Source organism: Callithrix jacchus, chromosome 1 (assembly GCF_049354715.1).
Source record: "Callithrix jacchus isolate 240 chromosome 1, calJac240_pri, whole genome shotgun sequence".
Classification (NCBI taxonomy): Eukaryota; Metazoa; Chordata; class Mammalia; order Primates; family Cebidae; genus Callithrix; species Callithrix jacchus.
In genome coordinates this window covers 201,098,833-201,119,798 of record NC_133502.1, presented here as the reverse complement: position 1 = coordinate 201,119,798, position 20,966 = coordinate 201,098,833, and the positions used below count along the sequence as shown (strand labels likewise).

Here is a 20,966-nt window from a genome sequence, read left to right as displayed (position 1 = left end):
TCAGTTATGTCAGGTGTGTAGTGAGTACTTGGTAAACTTCATCACTTCCTGCTGGAGTCGGCCCAGAGGTAAAAAAGCCAGAGCCTGAGGGATCTGTGGGCCTGTGGTGAGGTCTTGCCCTCAGCTTGCCTTGTGGACCCGCTGGCAGAACTGCTGAGTACCTCCCAGCGTAGGCTTCACCAGCAGCTCCGCTTGTGATGTGTGAGGCCTACCTGACAGCTTCCTCTCTGACCTTGACAGTGCCCCTGCTGATGCCCAGGGGAACATGCCCTAACCTGGAACTGCCAGTGCATCATGACTGAACCAGGACCACAACCTGGGGCTCTTGGTCGTCACTCTGAGCCCCTCCCAGGACAGACTCCCCAAGGTACCCCTGGGGGGTGGGACCAGGCTGAGGGAGTGTGGGTTTGGAATGGCTTTACCTTCTCTGAATCTACGCACCTTGCCCTCTGTCTCTCACTATTTGCTAACTGTGGGCAGAGAATGTTTTTTTGGCAGTGGCTATAGGTCCAACCTGTGCAGGGGGAAGACGAGCTTGGGCAGGCTCCAGCCTGAGTAGCAGAAAACCCAGCCCCCTCCCCTCACCTGGGCCTGGCTGTGGGTGGGAGGAGAGGGCTGTGTGCCATTCCCACTCTGTCATGCACACCACGATGGGAGGGAGCAGGGTTGCCTCTACAGGCAGGAACAGAGGGTCAGGACCTCTGGAGCCAGAGCCTGCAGCCCCAGGGGACAACTCAGGCCTGTCTGGGGGCCTGTGCACCCAGAGCTATGAGGCTGGGGTGCAGGCCCATCAGATACGGAAAAATCCCTGGCAGCCATGCTGATGTGGAATTTTCCCCATTCCAGAATCGCCCAGTAATGGCGGGGGCAGCAGGGCTCTGACGCGTCCTAGGCCCCACTGTGGCCAGCTGGTTCCTTACTGCCCACAGCTGGCGCTGAGGATTCCTGGCCCCTGGCAGGCACTGGTCTTCATCCATGGTCTTGCTCCTCTGGGGTGAAGAAGGAAAGCCCAGGCTTGGAAAATGAGACAGGGCCTGGATGGGACACCTGCCTCCTGATGGCCCTAGTCAGCCCTCTGGCATCCTAGAGAGTGACAGCTGAAATCTCCAGGTGGCAGGACCAGCGGGAGCTCAGCCTCTTCCTTGAACTCCCCCCACTCCCATGAGTGCCAAAAATGTGTTGTCCCCAGTTGGCACTGCCTAGAGCAAGAAGCCATAGATCCTCTGGATCCTAAGGGCCCCACGGCCCCCAACCAAAGTTAAGCAATGGTCTGGCCGCACCTTTTTCCCAGGGCCCTAGCTCCCCTCCCCACCATCTCCAAGCCTGGGCATCCTCGAGTCTCCTGGGCTGGGGGCTCCCTTGAGCCAGAGGGCTGGCGGCGGCACAATGGCCCCGTTGGCGCATCCGAGACAAACGGGCCTTGTTGGGCCGGCGGCGGGGGCGCAGCGATGCGCCCCAGAGCGCTGAATGCTGCTTCTGTGCGTCTCGGGCGGGCGCAGAAGGGCCGGGACCGGGCGGGGAGGGGGCTGGCCCGGGGCGGGGAGGGGGCCGGGGCCCGGGGCGTCCATTGGCCCCGGCGCCGGAGGCCGGGCCAGGCTGGCGGCCGCACCTGGCCGGGAGCGGGCGCGGTGCGGCAGCGCCGGCGGGGGTGGGGGCATGGACCAGGCCTGGTGGAGCGGGGGGCCCGGGCGGGTGCGCCCCGCAGCCCAGTGAGCGCCCGGGCGGCGCGGCCCGGGCCGAGCCAGCCACGCTGAGGCGGAGGAGGACGGGGACAAGGTACGTCCCGGGCTCCAGCACGCACTGCCAGCTTGAGCCCTGCCTCACTCTACTCCCTGGGGATACTGCCCACATTACCCGAACCCTCAAACTGGGACCTGTGCCGGAGGAGGGGACTAGGAGTGCAGCACGGCTGCTCCGGGCACTGGGTGCCCCTGCCCACTACCAGAGGGTGGCCCGATGGAGGGGCCAGGGAGGGCGAAGATTGGTGCTCTCCCTGCCCTTGGTTTTTCCCCCAGCCCCCCAGCCCTCCTTCCAGGGCTTCTCAGTCCCTGAAGGTGGGATGGGTGGGGCAGAAGGCAGGCTGCTGGGGCTGGGCTGGGGCTGGGCTGGAGCTGGGAGTGGTTAATGATTAATCCTGGACACAGTGGCCTGAGCCCTAGGGGAGGATGGGCCGATATCTCCTCTGTCTCCATAGGCTCTCCCCAGGAAAAAGGTCAGAGCTGGAGCGGGAGACCATAGTAAGGGATGGGTCCCCTCTGCTGGGGCAAGTCCCTGACCTGTACCCCAGAGGAAGCAAAGCCACCAAGGAGAGGTTTGGGAGGGCAGGACCTGGAAACCCTGGCATCCAGGACGGGTTCCATAGGAAATCCCACAGTTTCCGTTTCCTAGGCCAGTGCCCAGGAAGGGGGTCCAGCTTGGTCTGCCCCCTCAGTGCTAGGCCAGCATTTTGGTACCAGCACAGAGCACACTACAGACCGAGCCCTTCCCAATGGGAACTGCCCCACCCAGAGAGGTGACCTCATGGCACGTCTGGCTGCTATAACCCACACCTGGAGGAGGGAAAGGGAGAGAGGGCAGCAGGCCTGACACCTGATCCCCCGCGCTGGGCTTCCTTGATGACAGGTGGGAGGTGCCATGAGAATCCTCCAGAGGAAAGAGAGGTGTGGAGGACTGCCCATTTCAGTTGGGAAAATCCAACCTCTTCCTTTACTGACGAGATGATCTGAGGCCCAGAGAGGGTGAGGCTTGTTCAGGGTCACGCAGTGGGCAAAGGAGGGCAGGCCTGGGCCAGAGCAGCCACTGTGCGCACTGTTCCTTGTCTTGTGAAGGAGGCATTGATACCTCTCCCCATTATCCAGAGGGGGATACTGAGGCTCAGGGAGATTCAGTGACTTGTCCAAGGTCACATGGCTCAGAGGTAGCTGAGCTGACTCCAAATCATAGGAGTCTTGCCCTGGCCCCCATCTCAGGACCCCAGCCCAACCCATGACCTCTCTCTGCTCCTCTGGGGTCCTGCTCTTTTGGATCTGCCTGGGCTGCCCCAAACCCTCAGCTCCGGACCCCTCCCCCTCGCCTCCCTGGCTCCCAGCTCCGCCTGACACTTCAGCGGGTGGGCAGGCTGCTACCCTGGGAGCAGAGACAACAAAGCCCTGTTCCCAGCTGCCACCTCGGCCTGCTTCATTCCCTGCTTGCTCAAGCAGAGCCCTTCCTGGAGGAAGCTCCCTGCAGACAGAGAATGCCTGCTCCTCATGCATCCCCTTCCCTTAATGGGTCTGATGCCCTCGTGTCACCCAGCAAGGGAGGAGTGTGTCCCCCACAGGCCCTCCCACCGGGTTCTGAGGGACTAGGTGTGCCACCCAGTGAAAGAGGCAATGATTAACCTGGGAGAATGATGCAGAAATGGAATTCTAGGCCCGGCTGTGGGCTTGTGGAGGGCTCCTTGCTTCACTTTGACTGGATGAGCCCTTTTAGGGGCTCCACATGATTCCAAACAGGGCAGAGCAGGATGGAGCCCAGGTGCCCATAGGGGTCATCAGGCTGGGGACTGCTGGAATCACCAGGTGAGGGGCAATCTTGGGAGGAAGTGGGGGCCCAGAGGATGCCTGCCTTCCCACCTGTGAGTTCCAGGGCCTTGGATGGGGATGGTGGCCTTCTATAAGTCTGCACAGGCAGAGCCTGCTTCCCTTACCTGGTGGGATCTAGGCAGATCACAGTATGATCGATCAGAGGAGCTAATGCTGAGTGTGTGCAGGGTTCTGCGTGCCTCACAGCAGGCCTGTGACAGTGTCATAGCACCTGCCATTTTTTCAGAAACTGAGGCTCAGAGAGGGAAAGTCACTTGCACAAGGTCACCCAACTCGTCAGGGAGCAGTTACCAGGAGAGTTTCCAGGAGTGGAGAGGCGGTTGTATCTGTCTCCAGCATTGTGCATTGCAAGTGTCAGTACCTTTTCACAGACCCTTATATTGTTACATAGTTTTATGCAAACAAGTGTATAACAATCTTAAAAAATATTTCAGGCATGTTATAAGATACAGAGACTGATACTATCGACTCCTACATACTCAACTCGGGTTCTCAGCATTTTTGGAGCTAATGACAAAGTGACTGACTTCTTGGTGAAGCTGTGACTTGCAGCTCCCCAGTTAGAGCTTCTTTAAGGCTTCTCAAATCTGCCATCAGGAAGTGGGGTGATTTACCCAGACAAGGCAGTAGAGCAGGAAGAGCTGTGGCCTTTCTCCTCCTTTTGGCTTTGTGGTGTAGGTGCTCACAATCAGGCTCTGATGTGTGAGCTTGAATTTCCCCACACATCACATGGGGCTAGGAGGGGAGACTGTCAAGGTGTCTGTCAAGGTCACAGACGTGGCTACCCTTTGAAACAGCAGAGATGATTCTGCATAATCAAAAAGTGCTTTCTGAATTGTCAAAAAACACTCTCTCTCTCAACTGCTACTACCTGTATCCACGCGGGCAGCCTAGGGGGCAGCAGGGGCCAGATGTCAGGGCTGACACTTTGGGAGTGGTCCTCTGAGCCAGCGAGTTGGGATCCAGCTGAAATGCCCCAGTGAGTGGGCTTCCCCCTCTCTGCTCCAGCACCCCATTCTAGAGGGGCTCAGATTGAGGAAGCTCCTGGATGCTTGGAAGTCACTTCCCCAGTACCCTTGGATGGAGGGCTAACCTATCCCATCTGCTCCTTCCACTGTGCCACCCATACTCCCCAGCTCCTTCTCAGTCCCAGGCGCCTGTTGCCCCTAACCCACTTGGTGCACTGAGGTTCAGAGAGGGCAGTGTATCTGCCTCGGCCACACAGTGAGGAGAGGTGGGGCTCAGATGAGCCAATTTTTCCTCTTCCTCCAGCCAGGCTGCAGATTTTCAAAGTGGATATGTCTTTATTTATTTTTCCAAAGCAATATAAGCTCTTTTGTAAAGTGTGGTGTGTGTGTGTGTGTGTGTGTGTGATCACAGAATCAAAATATGTTCCAGAAAGTAAATGGCCTTACTCCCCAGGAAATTAGAATTTATAATTGAGTATCTTTTCACACCCTTACACACATGTATGAATGTACACATTTTCTCCACATGAATAAGTTTATTCTGTACACAGTGCATTCCAGGCTTAATATCAGGCAACTCTTTTTTTTTTAGACAGTTTTGCTCTTGTTGCCCAGGCTGGAGTGCAATGGCAAGATCTCGGCTCAGTACAACCTCCGCCTCCTGGGTTCAAGCGATTCTCCTGCCTCCCAAGTAGCTGGGATTACAGGTATGCGCTACCACACCCAGCTAATTTTTGTATTGATAGTAGAGATAGGTTTCATCATGTGGGACAGGCTAGTCTCAAACTCCCAACCTCAGGTGATCTGCCCACCTCGGCCTCCCAAAGTGCTGGGATTACAGGCGTGAGCCACTGTGCCCAGCCAGACAACTCTTTTTTAACCTCTCTGAGCCTCAATTTCCTCATCTTCTAAATGGGGGTAAAGGCTCTGTGAGCACTGGAGGTAATGATAGTGCAGTGGCCACTTTTATGCGCCCATCTCAAATTAATAGTTACATTATTTTTGAACCATATTCCTGCAGGTGGATTGCTGAGTCTGAGAAGAGGCACACTCAGACCGTAATAGCTGCTGTCAAATCTGCAGTACAAACACCATAGGGAGAATTTTTTTGCTCCACTCTTTTTTGTTTTGTTTTGTTTTGAGTCTTGCTCTGTAGCCCAGCCTGGAGTGCAATGGCATGATCTTGGCTCACTGTAACCTCCACCTCCTGGGTTCAAGTGATTCTCCTGCCTCAGCCTCCTGAGTAGCTGGGGTTACAGGCACATGCTATCACACCCAGCTAATTTTCTGTATTTTTAGAAGAACTGGGCTTCACCATGTTGGTCAGGCTGGTCTTGAACTCCTGACCTCATGATCCGCCCACCTTGTCCTCCCAAAGTGCTGGGATTACAGGTATGAGCCACCACACCTGGCCTGCTCCACTCCTAAAACGTCCTTCCATATCCCCATGGGATTCCCCTCCAGCTACAGAAAGCAACCCTGGGATACACTCACCCACCATTTTCTCTGCCAGAGCCCTGTTCCTCCTGTATGTGTATATGAGCAAACAGCATGGATGTGCCTCAGTTGGTGAATGGCTTTTGTTTTTTGGGGTTTGTTTTTTTAAGATAGGTCTTGCTCTGTTGCCCAGGCTTGGAGTGCAGTGGTACGTTCACAGCTCACTGTAACCTCAAACTCCTGGGTTCAAGGGGTCCTCTTGCTGAGGCCTCCTGAGTAGCTGGGACTACAGGCTTGCACCACCACAGTGGGCTAATTTTTAAATTTTTTGTACAGACGGGGTCTCACTATGTTGCCCAGGCTGGTCTTGAACTCCTGGGCTCAAGCTATCCGCCTGCCTTGGCCTCCCCAAAATGCTGGGTGGTGCGCACCACCTCGCCCGGCCGGGGAATGGTTTATGGGGGAATAGCGGTGCTGCAGACTCTGATACAGCCCTGACTGTCCTCTTTTATCACCTTAGGGAGCTCTTCTTCATCCTGCTCCGAAGGCACAGGCTCCCTGTCCTTCCTCACCCTTCCCTCGGTGACTCTAGCTACTCCTATGGCCTCAGTTCCCACTTCTGTGCCCAGGTCCCTACCTACCTCTCCCTCCCCCAAAAACCCCCTCTTTGCTCCTATTGCTCTTTAGGCATTCTATGATCATTCCAAACCTCCCTCAGACTCAGCATGTTCCAAACAGAATACCACCCACTTCACCCCAACATTCAACCTGGCCTTCTTTCGGCCTCCCCAACTCAGGGACTAGCTCCACCCCCGGCCAGCCAGTCACCCAACAGCAACTCTTCCCTCCCCTCCTCCACACCCTGCCACCAACAGAATGCTGCCTTTGCGTGGTCTACAGACAGCTGCAGTCCTCCCCTAGCCTTCTCCTTGCTCCAAGTCACACCTGCACAGCTATAACAACTACCATGGAGGTCGGCCTGCCCCTTCCACTCCTTCCTCATTCCTACAGTTCATTTCTAACCCAGTAGCCCAATGGGAATCCCATCTGCTCACTCCTCTGCTGAAGACACTCCCAAGGGGCCCTCCCTACAGCCTGCAGGATCCAGGCCATACTCGATAGCATGCTTCCTGAAAGCCCTGCATGATGTCCCCCTTTTTTTTTGAGACTGAATCTCACTCTGTCGCCCAGGCTGAAGTGCAGTGGCGTGATCTCGCCTCACTGCAACCTCTGCCTTCTGGGTTCAAGCGATTCTCCTGCCTCAGCCTCCTGAGTAGCTGGGATTACAGGCATATGCCACCACATCCAGCTAATATTTTGTGTTTTTAGTAGAACGGGGTTTCACCGTGTTGGTCAGGCTGGTCTGACCAACAGGTAGCTGCATGTCACCACACCTGGCTAATTTTTGTATTTTTAGTACAGATGGGGTTTCAGCATGTTGGCCAGGCTGGTCTCAGACTCCCGACCTCAGGTGATCCACCCACCTCGGCCTCTCAAAGTGTTGGGATTATAGGCATGAGCCACCGCGCCCAGCCCCTGCATGTTCCTCTTAACCCTGCCCTACTTTCTGGCTGTCTCTGTAGTCTCTCCCCTGCCCACCCAGCCTCTTATACGGACACACGCCGGGCACTCCCGTCAGGTGGAACGTTCGTTAGTTTCTCAATTGCCCTGGGCCTTTACATGTGCTTTTCTCTCTGCGTGGCTCATTCTAGGGAAACAGGCATATTAGTTAATGCTAGCTGCTGTAGCAGACAAACACTAAATTCTAAAAGGCTTAATACAATGTCAGTTCCGTTCTCGTTTTCTTGAAATCCAATTGGTGGGTAGAGATGCAAAGGCCTAGGCTCCTCCCAGTTCCGCCCCCGCCCAGATCCTTGGAGACCGCTCCATTCATCCAGTAAATGGGAAAGGAGACTATAGAAAAGGTCCACCCACTTAACCTCATCAGCGGGCATTCTGTTCACATCTCATTGGCCAGAACCCAGTACATGAGGACACTGAACTGCAAGGGCGCCTGGGAAATGTAGTCTAGCCGTGTGGCCAAGGCGAAGAGAACTGCCTTTAAAAATTGGAGAACAGGGGCCAGGCGCAGTGGCTCAAGCCTGTAATTCCAGCACTTTGGGAGGCTGAGACGGGTGGATCGTGAGGTCAGGAGACTACAGCTACTGGTCTCGAATTCGGCTTAGTGCAACCTCTGCGCATGCCACCACGCTCAACTAATTTTATATTTTTAGTAGAGACGGGGTTTCTCCATGTTGGTAAGGCTGGTCTTGAACTCTCGACCTTAGGTGATCCACCTGCCTCAGCCTCCCAAAGTGCTGGGATTACAGGCTTGAGCCACTGCGCCCAGCTTTCAGTATACTGCTTTTATCATTTAAAAAGTTTTGTCTGGGCACTGTGGCACACACCTGTAGTCCCAGCTACTCAGGAGGCTGAGGCAGGAGAATTGCTTGAACCCAGGAGGCAGAGGTGGCAGTTAGCCAAGATCTTGCCACTCATTCCAGCCTAGGCGGCAGAGCAAGACTCCATCTCAAAAAAAAAAAAAAATCCTGGGGTGCGGTTGGAGAACCAGCTAAAGCTGTTGTCATCAATAGTCTGGGAAGAGACCCCTCTGGCAGGGCTGGAAGCACAGTCTACCTTCAGCACTCCCTACTTTGGAAATCTCTGCTTCCCTTGGCTAGTTGCTCACTTCCTCACCCCTACCCTCACTCCTACCCTCACTTCACTCTCACTGGGTGAGGTCCTCACCCCTCTATAAAATGGAGGTAATAACAGGAGCTCTCCAGAGAGGATTATGAGGCTGCATGATGCATGAGATGTCCCAAGCATAGACCGTGGACCTGTGGGTTCAGAGTCCACACTCATAAACGACAACCCCTGCAGTTTGATGCCAGCTCTGCCCTGACTCACCCTTGGAAAGCTGTCTTCAAGCTAGCTCAGCTCAAAGGGCAGAAGGTCAGCGGGATGTTAGGCTGGGTAAAACAACTCCGTACCATGTCCCAAACCTGACTCCAGCACCTAGAGAGACGGGTACTCTGGGCCTGCCTTGTGGCAGTTGAAGCTCTGGTATTTCATGGGTGATTGGGGGCTGCTCCTGGACTGGCGAGGCTTTGAGGGAAAGGGCGACTCAGAGCAAGTGAGGATGCCCACCGTTCTGTGGAAGAGCCTGGCAGCTGCTTAACCTATGAAAGTGCTTATTGGGGGGGGCGAATGACTGTCACAATAATGATCATTAATTGATGGTGGCACCTGGGTCCCTAGATGGTGCTATCTGCCTGGTTCGTGATGGGGCTCTAGGCAGCAGTGCTGAAGGGAGGATGGAGGAGGCCTTTCTGGGCAAAGGAGACCCTCTGTCCATGGACAAAGTTGAGACAACTGACCTGAACCTAAAATTCAAGTGCCTAAGCAGAGTCCTAGGGTTCCTGGGCTTAGGGCCAGGGCACCTAGAACTGCCTCTTCCTGCCAAGGTCCTGGGGAGGCTCTGCATCTCCAATAAGCCCAAATCCTGCAGAGCTGGTCCAGAGTGTCTGTGTATCACCATTCCTCAACCAGGGATAGAGGTAGAAGCAGGACACCTCTTTTTTTTGAGATAGTCTTGCTCTGCTGCCCAGGCTGGAGTGCAGTGGCACGATCTCAGCTTACTACAACCTGTGCCTCCTGTGTTCAAGTGATTCTTCTGCCTCAGCCTCCCCAGTAGCTGGGACAACAGGCAAGTGCCACCACACTTTGTATTTTTAGTAGAGACGGGGTTTCACCATGTTGGTCATGCTGGTCTTGAACTCCTGACCTCGTGATCTGCCCGCCTTGGTCTCCCAGAGTGCTGGAATTACAGGCATGAGCCACCAGGCCCCGCAAGGACACCCTCTTTGATGAAAGATTCAGAGCTCAGGAAGTGTTATCTTGCCAGACTCATCTTCTGAGCCCTGGTCAGACGCTCTGCCTCCTGGAAGCCTTCCGGGCTGAGTTTGTTACTCATCCTTCTGGAGTCTCACAGATTTTGGATAAACCTTAGTCCTTGGTTGTGTCTCAGCATCTTTAAGCCCTGGATGGTATGCACTCCGGCTTTGTCTGCTTTCTGCTAGCTGTGTGACCTTGAGCCAGTGACGTTACTTCTCTGAGCTTTGGTTTCTTCACCAGGAGAGTAGATTAACAGAGGTGCTTGATTCATAAACCGTGAGACCTACACGAAATGCAGTAGGTGGAGCAATCAGCCCTCTTGCACCCCACACCACATTTACCTCCCTGTCCCTCACTCAGGCTTAGAGCCTGTTCTGGGCTCTCTGCAGGGTTCTGTGGTTGCTGTGTCCTTGGCCCAAGGATACCTGGAATCTTTCCATGCCCTTGCATGAAAGAGCTGCTTGCTTGTTGGGGTCCAGAGAGAGGTAAGCACTGGCCAGGGCTGTCCAGTGGGGGCAGAGGGCCAGGGCAACACCTGCAGGGTACTGGGGTGTGCCACTTGCTATCCCCAGGAAGGAAACTCATGAATATTCACACCACTAGAGTGGGAGGGAGGCAGCCAGCTTGCTGCTGGGTGTCATTGGAGCATTCCTGTCTCCCAGTGACCGCAGAGGCAGCCTGGGAGATGGACGTGGCTCAGGCAGCCGGTGGAAAGGAGCAGCCATAGCCAGAGGTGAGTGTACCTCTTCTGCTCTGCCACAGGGGTCACAGGGAAGTAGGACACCCTGAGGCCTGCCTGGTGGTGATGCTCTAAGCCAGAAGGTTTCCCTGTGTGCATAACTGGGGGAGCAAGTCCTGTTTCTCCTTCATTCCCTGGAGGGTGTCGGTTCAGCTGAACAGGAGGATGGCTGGGCCTGGCCTGCTGCCAGCTGTCTGCACTGATGCAAGCCAGTGTGACGGGTGTAATCTAGAAGGACAGGAATAGATGGGGTGGGCTGGTGACAGGGGACCATCTGTCCTGAATGCCTGCGGTTGTCACCACCATGGGCGGAGGAGGTGGGAGACCCAGGTTCTAGTCCCATCTCTGCTGCTGCTGTGTAACCCTGAAAGTGTTCTTGCCCTCTCAGGACACTGAGGCTCAGCTTCCCTGCCTCTTGGTCTTCCGGCCTGCACACACGTTGATAGGGCTATGGCTGGGACCCTGGGAACATAATGATGATGATGATGATGATAATAACAATGATGGCAGGTCCTGCTTAATGACAGTTCTGTGCCAGCCCCGGGCTATGGCTGGGACCCTGGGAACATGATGATGATGATGATGACAATGATGGCAGGTCCTGCTTGATGACAGCTCTGTGCCAGCCCCGGGCTGGGTGCTTTCCTTGTGGAATGCAGAGGATCCGCACAGCACCCTGTGATGGAGGGACGGCTGGTACAGGGTTGAGTATCTCTTATCCCAAATATTTGGTACCAGAAGTGTTTCGGATTTCAGATTTTTCAGATTTTGGAATATATGCATATGCGTAATGAGCTATCTTGGAGATGGAACCCAAGCCTAAACACTAAATTCATTTAAGTTTTTTTCTTTCTTGTTGATTTTATTGTTTAAACGTTTTTGAATTTTATTTTTAAATTTTAGCCTAGTGACCGTCCTCCCTCAAGCCAGGCTCCTGGCTGCCAGCTAGCTCCTCTCCTGACCTCGGTCTGCCCAGGGGCTCTGCCTGTGATCACAGAGGGCCCTGTGTGCCCTGATCTTGCTGTTGTGTGTCCACTGCACACACAAGGAGACGGAGGCTCAGGGAGGGTAAGGTTCATAGCTTCATACCCAAAGTTCACAGTGGCTACACAGGAAAGGCATGACCAGCCTTGGACCCCTCAGGTAGCTGGCACAGGAGGGACGAGACGTCAGGGCCCCCTCTGCTTCCTTCCCCTTATCCTGACTGCTGGCTCAGCCCACAGAGACTGAACCCTCCCATGATCCCAGGACAGAGCTTCCTGTCCCCCTTCCCCGCATCCCCCGCTTTCTGCAATGCAACTTTCCCTCCTTCCTTCCCCTCGCTTGGGACAGGGCTCGGGACACATCAGGCAGGGGCTGTCGTGGACAATGCAGGAAGCTGCACGTTAGAGGTCCATAGACCTGGGCTCGAATTCCTGCCCTGCCCTGCCTTTGCTGAATGACCCTGGGCAAGCTTTGTCAACTCCTGGAAGCTCACCTTTCCCATCTACCAAAATGGAGGTGACAGTGGGGTGGGGGGGTGGAGTGATATCCACTAAGTAGCAGCTGAGAAGGGTCAGTTAGATGCTCTGGAGAGGCAGGTCCCTGCCCTGGGCCTGGCTTCTAACAGGGGCTCAAAAGTAAACCTAGGAGGGATGGCCCAAGCCTCAGCAGCTGGCAGCACCCAGCACACTTGGAGGGGGCCTGACAAGGTTTGAGAAATAGCAAATGGGGGCTGGGTTTTTAGTGGCTCACGCCTGTAATCCCAACGCTCTGGGAGGTTGTGGCAGGTGGATCGCTTGAAGTCAGGAGTTTGAGACCAGCCTGGCCAACACGGTGAAACTCTGTCTCTACTACCATACAAAAGTTAGTCAGGTGTGGTGGCACCTGTAATCCCAGCTATTCAGGAGGCTGAGGCAGGAGAATCACTTGAACCCAGGAGGTGGAGGCTGCAGTGAGTCGAGACTGCACCACTACCCTCCAGCCTGGGCAACATAGGGGAGACTCCATCTCAAAAAAAAAAAAAAAAAAAGGCAAATGGGAGAATGAAATGAGTGAGTAAATGGGTGTAACAATAATGGGATGGGGGGGTGGAGAAACTGTCCTGGGTGGGGCCAGGTAGAGCCTGATTGGCAGGCAGAGAGGTTGGTCTGCCCCCTGCTGCAGGGCCTGGACCTCAGCGTCTCCACTGTTGCTGCTTCCCAGATTCCGGAAGGTACCCTGGTGAGTGGGGCTGCTGGGGCAGGGTGGATCCTTTGGATTTTCAGAGGGCCTGCCACAGGAATCCTAATCCCTCCTCATCTTAAAGTCAGAGAAACTGAGGCCCAGAGTGTGGACTGTGATCTGGCCCACGACTCTGCCCTGTTCTCTGCTGGGCCCCTGGGGAGGGGGAGGCTGAAGGGGTGCTTGAGGCTGTGGTAGGTTTGTGCTTTGTGGGAGCCCCGCCCCCACACTGGGCCTCAGGAGGGGTACTGCTAAGTGATTACTCTGTGCTGGTTGCTTTGCTTAGCTCCAGAGTACAGCTAGGGGCGCGACCAGCTTTCCCATTTTACAGATGAGAAACTGAGACTCCATGAGGGTTCTTGGCTTGTCTGAAACCACAGTGCTGGATTGAAACACAGGCTCAGGGTCCCAGAGCCTATGGTTGGTGCTAGGGCCCCTCCATGGCTGGCAGATTTATCCTACTTTGCAAGCTTCTTCATATGTTAAATAACAAATGTGTTAACATATTTGTTTACATGCTAACAATTATTGCCTTTTTTTTTGAGATGGGGCCTCACTCTGGTTGCCCAGGCTGAAGTGCAGTGGCATGACCTTGGCTCACGGTAACCTCTGCCAACCTCTGCCCCCCAGGCTCCAGCGATCCTCCCACCTCAGCGTAACTTTTCCAGGGAATACGTGTGTGACCCTCCCCCAGGCAGGCTGACTGGCTTCTGCCTTCAGGGACAGTGATGATAATGCCGCGCATGTAGTCATTAGCCCATGTGACTTTTCCTGGCTTCAGGGGTCCAGGGCACAGTGCAGTATGAGCCAGGACAGGAATGAAAATTCGGGCCAAGAGTATGATGGAATGAAAAGTTTGGGGCCCTGGCTTTGCAACTAAGAGGAGGCAGGGAGGCTCCCCAAGCTATAGCTGTCTCCCGGACTCCAGTTCCTCAGCCTGAACTCCCCCTCACAGCCCACATCTTACTCCCCTGCTGATAGGGTTGCCACACTTAGATCATCTCCCCCAGACAAACAACAACAACAGGCCGGGCACGGTGGCTCATGCCTGTAATCCCAGCACTTTGGGAGACCAAGGTGGGAGGATTGCTTGAGCCCAGGAGTTCAAGACCAGCCTGGGCATCTCAAAAATAATATAAAATACACATATTTTAAAATTAAAAAATAAAACAAAGAAAGAACAATAATCCAACCGCCAGGACATCTGGTTAAACTTGAAGTTTGAATAATTTTTTTTGTTTTGAGATGTAGCCTCATTCTGTCACCCAAGCTTGAGAGCAGTGGCATGATCTTGGCTCACTGCAACCTCCACCTCCTGGGTTCAAGCAATTCTTCCGTCTCAGCCTCCTGAGTAGCTGGGACTATAGGCACACACCACCATGCCCAGCTCATTTTTGTATCTTTAGTAGAGATAGGGTTTCACCGTGTTGGTCAGGTTTGTCTCTGACTTCCGACCTCAGGTGACCCACCTGCTTCGGCCTCCCAAAGTGCTGGGATTACCAGCATGAGCCACAGTGCCCGGCCTTGAATAACTTTTAGTGTAACTATGTCCCGTGAAATATTTGGAATATACTTATACTATAGAAAATTGTATTCCTTGTTTATCTGAAATTCAAATTGAACTGGGCAACCCTACCAGCTGGCAATTGGAAAGTGGGTGGGTGTGTAGGCAGAGGCCTGGCCAGCTGTGTAAACTGAGCCCGCTTTTTCCCAGCTGTGAGCCTCAGTTTCTCGATCAGCCACCCCTACAGACTCTGGGGGCACAAGGGCCAGTGAAGAGAGAACAGCCTTGGCCTCTTACTGGGCATGTCGCCCTTACCACTGTGGGACTGGTGGAACATGGGACAAGTAGGGCTGGCTGAGGCTTCTGAAAAGTGAAGGATTCAGGCCCAGAGAGCCCTTGGCCTTCCCTGTAGACAGCTCTGGCTCAAGCCTGGGGGAGCACAGAGCACTGGGAGACAGTCTTCTTTTCCTTCTTATTATTTGAAACAGGGTCTAACTGTGTCATCCAGAGCTGGAGTGCAGAGGCACAATCATGGCTCACTGGAACTCAGGCTCAAGCAATCCTCCTGCCTCAGCCTTCCAGATAACTAGGACTATAGGCATGTGCCATCACACCTGGTGAATTAAAAAAAAAAAAAAATTTTTTTTTGTAGAGAGGGTCTTGCCATATGCCTAGGCTGGTCTTGAACTCCTGGGTCAAGCACTCCACCTGCCTCATCCTTTCAAAGTGCCAGGATGACAGGCATGATCCACTGTGCCCAGCCTTTTTCCTTAGAAAAGTGTTTTGTGGTCGAGTGCGATGGTTCATGTCTGTCATCCCAGCACTTTGGGAGGCCAAGGCAGGTGGATTGCTTGAACCCAGGAGTTCAAGACCAGCCTGGGCAATGTGGCGAAACTGTGTCTCTAATTTTAAAAAAATTAAAATAGCCAGGCACAGTGGCTCACGCCTGTAATCTCAGCACTTTGGGAGGCCAAGCTGGGAGGATCACAAGGTCAAGAGATTGAGACCATCCTGGCCAACATGGTGAAACCCCGTCTCTACTAAAAATACAAAAAAATTATCTGGTTGTGGTGGTGTGCGCCTGTAGTCCCAGCTACTCGGGAGGCTGAGGCAGGAGAATTGCTTGAAACTGGGAGGCAGAGGTTGCAGTGAGCCAAGATCGTGCCACTGCACTCCAGCCTGGCACCTGGCGACAGAGCAAGACTCTGTCTCAAAAAAAAAAAAAAAAATTAAAATATAAAAAAGAGAATTATTTCATTATGATGACCTAAAAGGTATAAACAATAAGATAACTTCAGGATTTGGGAGAATTTAAAGTAAAATCAAAGAATTTTTAAAAATACGTATTTTTATAAAAAAGAAAAGAAAAAGAATCAGAAGACAAGATAACTAAAAAATAAGGTAACAAATCTTTGTTACCTTATTTTTCTTCTTTTTCTTTTATTATCAGCCAGCTTAAAACTTAAAAGGAGTGGAAAGTCTGAGGCCCTGGTTCTGCTACCTGGTTCATTTTAATTTTTAAATGTCAACCTTCTCCCTGCCCCATTCCCCAACCTCTGTTTGAGTGGCTTCACCCACTGTCTCTGCAGCCCTGGGGCTGTCTCTTTCCAGGTGGTTGCCTCTCGGTCTCTCCAGCATCTCTCTGTCCCTGTCTGGACCCTGCTGGGGGGCCACAGAGCAGGCAAAGGCAGGTCTCGGATGCCAGGTGTGGGTAGTCTTGGGTGTGCCCTGGGGCCAACTTCCTGACACTTGCCCACTGTGTGCTGCCCCCACAGGTGCCTGAGATGCTGCCATCGCAGAAGAAGCACTGGGAGTCCATGGCTAAGGGGCTGGTGCTGGGCGCACTCTTCACCAGTTTCCTGCTGCTGCTGTACTCCTATGTTGTGCCCCCGCTGCACGCCGGCCTGGCCCCCACGTGAGTGGTCCAGCTGGGCAGATGATGGGTATGGTGGGGGGAGGGATGGCGCCCCACCCATGGGGCCCCATAATTACCACAGGGCCTGCCCCCGTGATCTTGGGCAGCCACTCTGCACCCTGCACCATGCTTTGCCAGACAGAAATTCCACTGATGGCAGAACTTACCATGTAACCCTGAACCTTGATGTACCCATCTGTGAAGTGGGAATAATAACAGAGCCTTTCGGCTAGAAGCGGTGACTCACACCTGTAATCCTAGCACTTTGAGAGGCTGAGGTGGGCAGATCACCTGAGGTCAGGAGTTCAAGACCAGCCTAGCCAACATGATGAAACCCTGTCTCTACTAAAAATACAAAAATTAGCTGGGTATGGTTTGTCTGTAATCCCAGCTACTCGGGAGGCTGGGCAGGAGAATCGCTTGGACCCAGGAGGCAGAGGTTGCAGTGAGCCAAGATTGCGCCACTGCATTCCAGCCTAGGCAACAGAGTGAGACTCTGTTCAAAAAAACAAAACAAAACAAAGCAAACAAACAAACAGAGCCTTCCTCATGGGGCATGAGAATCAGGTAACACTGTCTGTATACAGGGCTCGGAGTAGCATCATCTGAGACTCCAGTGGGGCCACAGTCGGGCGACCTGTCCATGGGCGTGGATTCAAACTGGGGTCTGCCTGACTCCAGGCCCAGCTCCTGAGAACCAGGCTCTCCCGCCTCCTCATGGGGCTGCTCTGCATAGACCCTACACAGCCTGTAGCTGGTGCAATACCAGTGGTTGATGATATTAGGTTGAAATAGAGAAAACCGCAAATTTCTACAAAAACTGACCATTTTTGTCCTATAAAATGGCAATTTCTTGCCGGGCGCAGTGGCTCACACCTGTAATCCCAGCACTTTGGGAGGCCAAGGCGGGTGGATCACGAGGTCAAGAGATCAAGACCATCCTGGCCAACATAGTGAAACCCTGTCTCCACTAAAAATACAAAAATTAGCTGGGTGTGGTGGTGTGCGTCTGTAATCCCAGCTACTCCAGAAACTGAGGCAGGAGAATTGCTTGAACCTGGGAGGCGGAGGTTGCAGTGAGCTAAAATCTCACCATCCAGCCTGGCTCCTGGTGACAGAGTAAGACTCTGTCTCAAAAAAAAAAAAAAATATGGCAATTTACTGTGGCCCAAGCTGATACTGATTCATGATACAAGCAACACAGTGGCCATGAATGAGACGGGAGCCTGTGTGTGTCATCTCACAATACCATGAACAGAGCCTGTTATTGTCCCCATTTCACAGAGGAGGAACTGAGGCCAGAGAGGCCAAACCACCCATCCAGGCACCCATCCTGGACTCAGGCCCCACAGGTCCCACTGTCCTAGCTCCTTTGCCACCACTGTCCCAACAATCTCCCTCTCTAGCTACCAGAGTCCTGAGGGCCCCAGCAGGCCCCTGAGGCTCTCCCCATCTCTCTGTCCCCGGCAGGACCCCAGAGGCTGCAGCGTCCTGCTCTCCACCCCTGGTTGAGCCAGAGGCAGTGACCCGAGCCAACAGCTCAGCGGGAGAGTGTCAGCCGCGGCACAACATCGTGTTCTTGAAGACGCACAAGACGGCCAGCAGCACCCTCCTCAACATCCTCTTCCGCTTCGGCCAGAAGCACAGGCTCAAGTTCGCCTTCCCGAACGGCCGCAACGATTTCGACTACCCGACCTTCTTTGCCCGCAGCCTGGTGCAGGACTACCGGCCCGGGGCTTGCTTCAACATCATCTGCAACCACATGCGCTTCCACTACGACGAGGTGCGCGGCCTGGTGCCGCCCAACGCCACCTTCATCACGGTGCTCCGCGACCCCGCTCGCCTGTTCGAGTCCTCCTTCCACTACTTCGGGCCGGTGGTGCCCCTCACGTGGAAGCTCTCGGGCGCTGACAAGCTGGCCGAGTTCCTGCAAGACCCCGATCGCTACTATGACCCCAACGGCTTCAATGCCCACTACCTCCGAAACCTACTCTTCTTCGACCTGGGCTACGACAGCGGCCTGGACCCCCGCAGCCCGCAGGTGCAGGAGCACATCCTGGAGGTGGAGCGCCGCTTCCACCTGGTGCTGCTGCAGGAGTACTTCGACGAGTCGCTGGTGCTGCTGAAGGACCTGCTGTGCTGGGAGCTGGAGGACGTGCTCTACTTCAAGCTCAATGCGCGCCGCGACTCGCCGGTGCCACGGCTCTCCGGGGAGCTGTATGGGCGCGCCACCACCTGGAACATGCTGGACGCCCGCCTCTACCGCCACTTCAACGCCAGCTTCTGGCGCAAGGTGGAGGCCTTCGGGCGGGAACGCATGGCCCGCGAGGTGGCCGCCCTGCGCCATGCCAACGAGCGCATGCGGACCATCTGCATCGACGGGGGCCACGCCGTGGATGCCGCTGCCATCCAGGACGACACCATGCAGCCCTGGCAGCCGCTGGGCACCAAGTCCATCCTGGGCTACAACCTCAAGAAGAGCATCGGGCAGCGCCACGCACAGCTCTGCCGGCGCATGCTCACGCCCGAGATCCAGTACCTGATGGACCTGGGCGTCAACCTGTGGGTCACCAAGCTCTGGAAGTTCATTCGCGATTTCCTGCGGTGGTGACGTCCCACCGCCCAGCGGCCGGCCTGCCTCAGGGAGCTGAGCAGGAAGCCGCTGGTGCTGGCCACCTCCAGCCCCCTCCTGGTGCCACCTCGGACCCCGAGGTGAGGGGGGCTCCCTGGGGGATGCAGCCATCCAAGACTGGGCCCACACACCGAGAGGGCCTAACCGAGATCAGTATTTAACTAATTATACCGGTTTTTATTAAACCCCTTTCTCTCCCCGAAAAAGAATGTTCTATTTCTGCCTCCCTTAAAGGGGAGACCTCAGAAGTAAAGGAAGTTGATGTGTTTTTGTTAATCAGCCTCAGTGGTGGTGACGGGGTAGGGGTTGGGGTGGGGGGCCCCCAAGAGAGCAGGGTGGTGCCTGGGTGAGTCTGTGGGCAAAGCCCAGTGGGGTGGCAGGGATTCAATGTGTATTTGCTATGTGCTATAGTCCTGTGTTGTTCAGGGACTCCCATAAGCTACCAAAGCCTGGAAAAGCATGTGTGCATGTGTGTATGTGTGTGTGAACACGCATGTGCGTGTGTGTATGTGTGTGGGCATGCCTGTGTGCGGGCACGTGTGTATGTATGCGTGTGTATGGGCAAGCATGTGCGTGTGTTCACGTGTGTGGACACACCTGTGCATGTGTGCATCTGTGGGCGCACGTGCATGTGTGGGCACATATATGCGTATGTGCACATGTGTGTATGCATGTGCTTGTGTGCATGTCTGTGTGTGATCATCCTAAGGAGTACAACAGCCACTCACTCTGACTGTGTACCCAGCACTAGGCTATGGGTATTATTTCAACTCATCTTCACCAAAACTCAGCGACCTAGGGATTGTTATTGTCACATGCTAGAGACAGAAAGGGGACAATCACTTCACAAGATCACACAGCAAGTGGTAGGCCTAGAGCAGGGGGCTGGGCGGCTAGAGGGTGTGGCCAGATCAGAAGAGAGAGAAAAAGAGGGAGGCCCTGGGCCCACGCTAAAGGCTTCTTGCACAGACTTCATTAATCCTCACAGTAACTGAGGTTGTCATAATTACCATCCCATTTTACAGATTTGGGAACTGACATTCGGACAGGGGAAGGGATTTGCTGGAGGTCACGTCACAGAACGTATGAGATCAGGGACTCAAACCATCTCCCAGGGACCCCAAACCCTTCCCACTTCCAGCGCCTGTCTCTCCCCTCCTCCACCCTCCCCCTCCAACCCTGCTGGTCCCTGGCTCCTAGCCTGCCTCACTTGTCTCTACCTGCCCCTCCCACTTCTACCTCCTCCACCCCAGGCCGCCCCCCACACCTGCCTGTACTCTGCCCCACCAACAAGCTCTGGGTTTCCCCGCTCCACCATGAGATTCCATTCAATTAATCAAAAACAAAAGAATTGATACCCAGCAAATCCCTGTTGTGCGCCCCCAGCCTTGAGCTGCTCTGAGCATACAGCGGTCCACAAGCTAGCCAGCTTGTTATTAGTGCCTGCCTGTAATATCCCAGCACTTTGGGAGGTTGGAGTGGGTGGATCGAGTGAGCCCAGCCTGGGCTAGATGGGGAAATACCATCTCTACAAAACAAAACAAAAACCACCCCAACAAAAACAAGTCCACGCATTCCTCCTGGGGGTTCATATCCAGAGGGGAAGATGGCTGCCGAGAAGCCAGTGCAGGCTGGGTGTGACTGACTAGGGTGTGGACACGCCCAGCTCTAACCATCTGCCTCATTCAGCATCCCCAGCGGGAGGGAAAGTCCCGGGGCACAGGACTTTCAGTCTTTTAGCTAGGAGCTAGCATCCAGGTCTGGAGAGCAGAAACCACCATCAGGTGACTTTTTTTTTTTCTTTTTGAGACAGGAACTCACTATGTTGTCCAGGCTGGTCTCAAACTCCCGGGCTCAAGCAATCCTCCTGCCTCAGCCTCCCCGCAATAGCTGGAGGAGCATGCCACTACACCTACCTTCAAGTGACTCTTCATTGGAGGCCTATTGATGTCAGGTTCCAGGCCAGGTGCTTGCATACCTTATCCAAATATATTCAACCTGTCAGCTTTTAGACCAAAACTCAGAGAGGTTAAGTGGCCTACCCAAAGTTACACAGCAAATTAGTGCCAGAGTCAGAATTCAAATCCA

General features: G+C 54.3%; 1 protein-coding gene across 9 annotated transcripts; it reads left to right on the top strand.

Annotated features, from left to right (window-relative positions):
* The first annotated feature begins 1,593 nt into the window (after window positions 1–1,593).
* Window positions 1,594–19,154, top strand: GAL3ST1 (galactose-3-O-sulfotransferase 1). Of its 9 annotated transcripts, XM_078338200.1 has the most exons (6): window positions 1,594–1,776; window positions 5,145–5,259; window positions 10,276–10,371; window positions 10,549–10,619; window positions 16,107–16,246; window positions 17,717–19,154. In XM_078338200.1, the coding sequence occupies exons 5-6, from the start codon at window positions 16,116–16,118 to the stop codon at window positions 18,855–18,857; spliced, it is 1,272 nt and encodes a 423-aa protein (XP_078194326.1). In that variant the 5' UTR covers window positions 1,594–1,776; window positions 5,145–5,259; window positions 10,276–10,371; window positions 10,549–10,619; window positions 16,107–16,115; the 3' UTR covers window positions 18,858–19,154. The 9 variants fall into 9 exon arrangements, with proteins under 9 accessions (XP_078194326.1, XP_078194336.1, XP_078194337.1 ...); XM_078338210.1 differs by lacking the exon at window positions 5,145–5,259; XM_078338211.1 differs by lacking the exons at window positions 5,145–5,259; window positions 10,276–10,371.
* The last annotated feature ends 1,812 nt before the right edge of the window (window positions 19,155–20,966 follow it).

Bases quoted from the DNA above. Each gene is read 5' to 3' on its own strand.
- GAL3ST1 (XM_078338217.1), top strand. From the start codon at position 16,116: ATGCTGCCATCGCAGAAGAAGCACTGGGAGTCCATGGCTAAGGGGCTG. The intron at 16,247-17,716 runs GTGAGTGGTCCA...TGTCCCCGGCAG, and splicing joins CACGCCGGCCTGGCCCCCAC to GACCCCAGAGGCTGCAGCGT.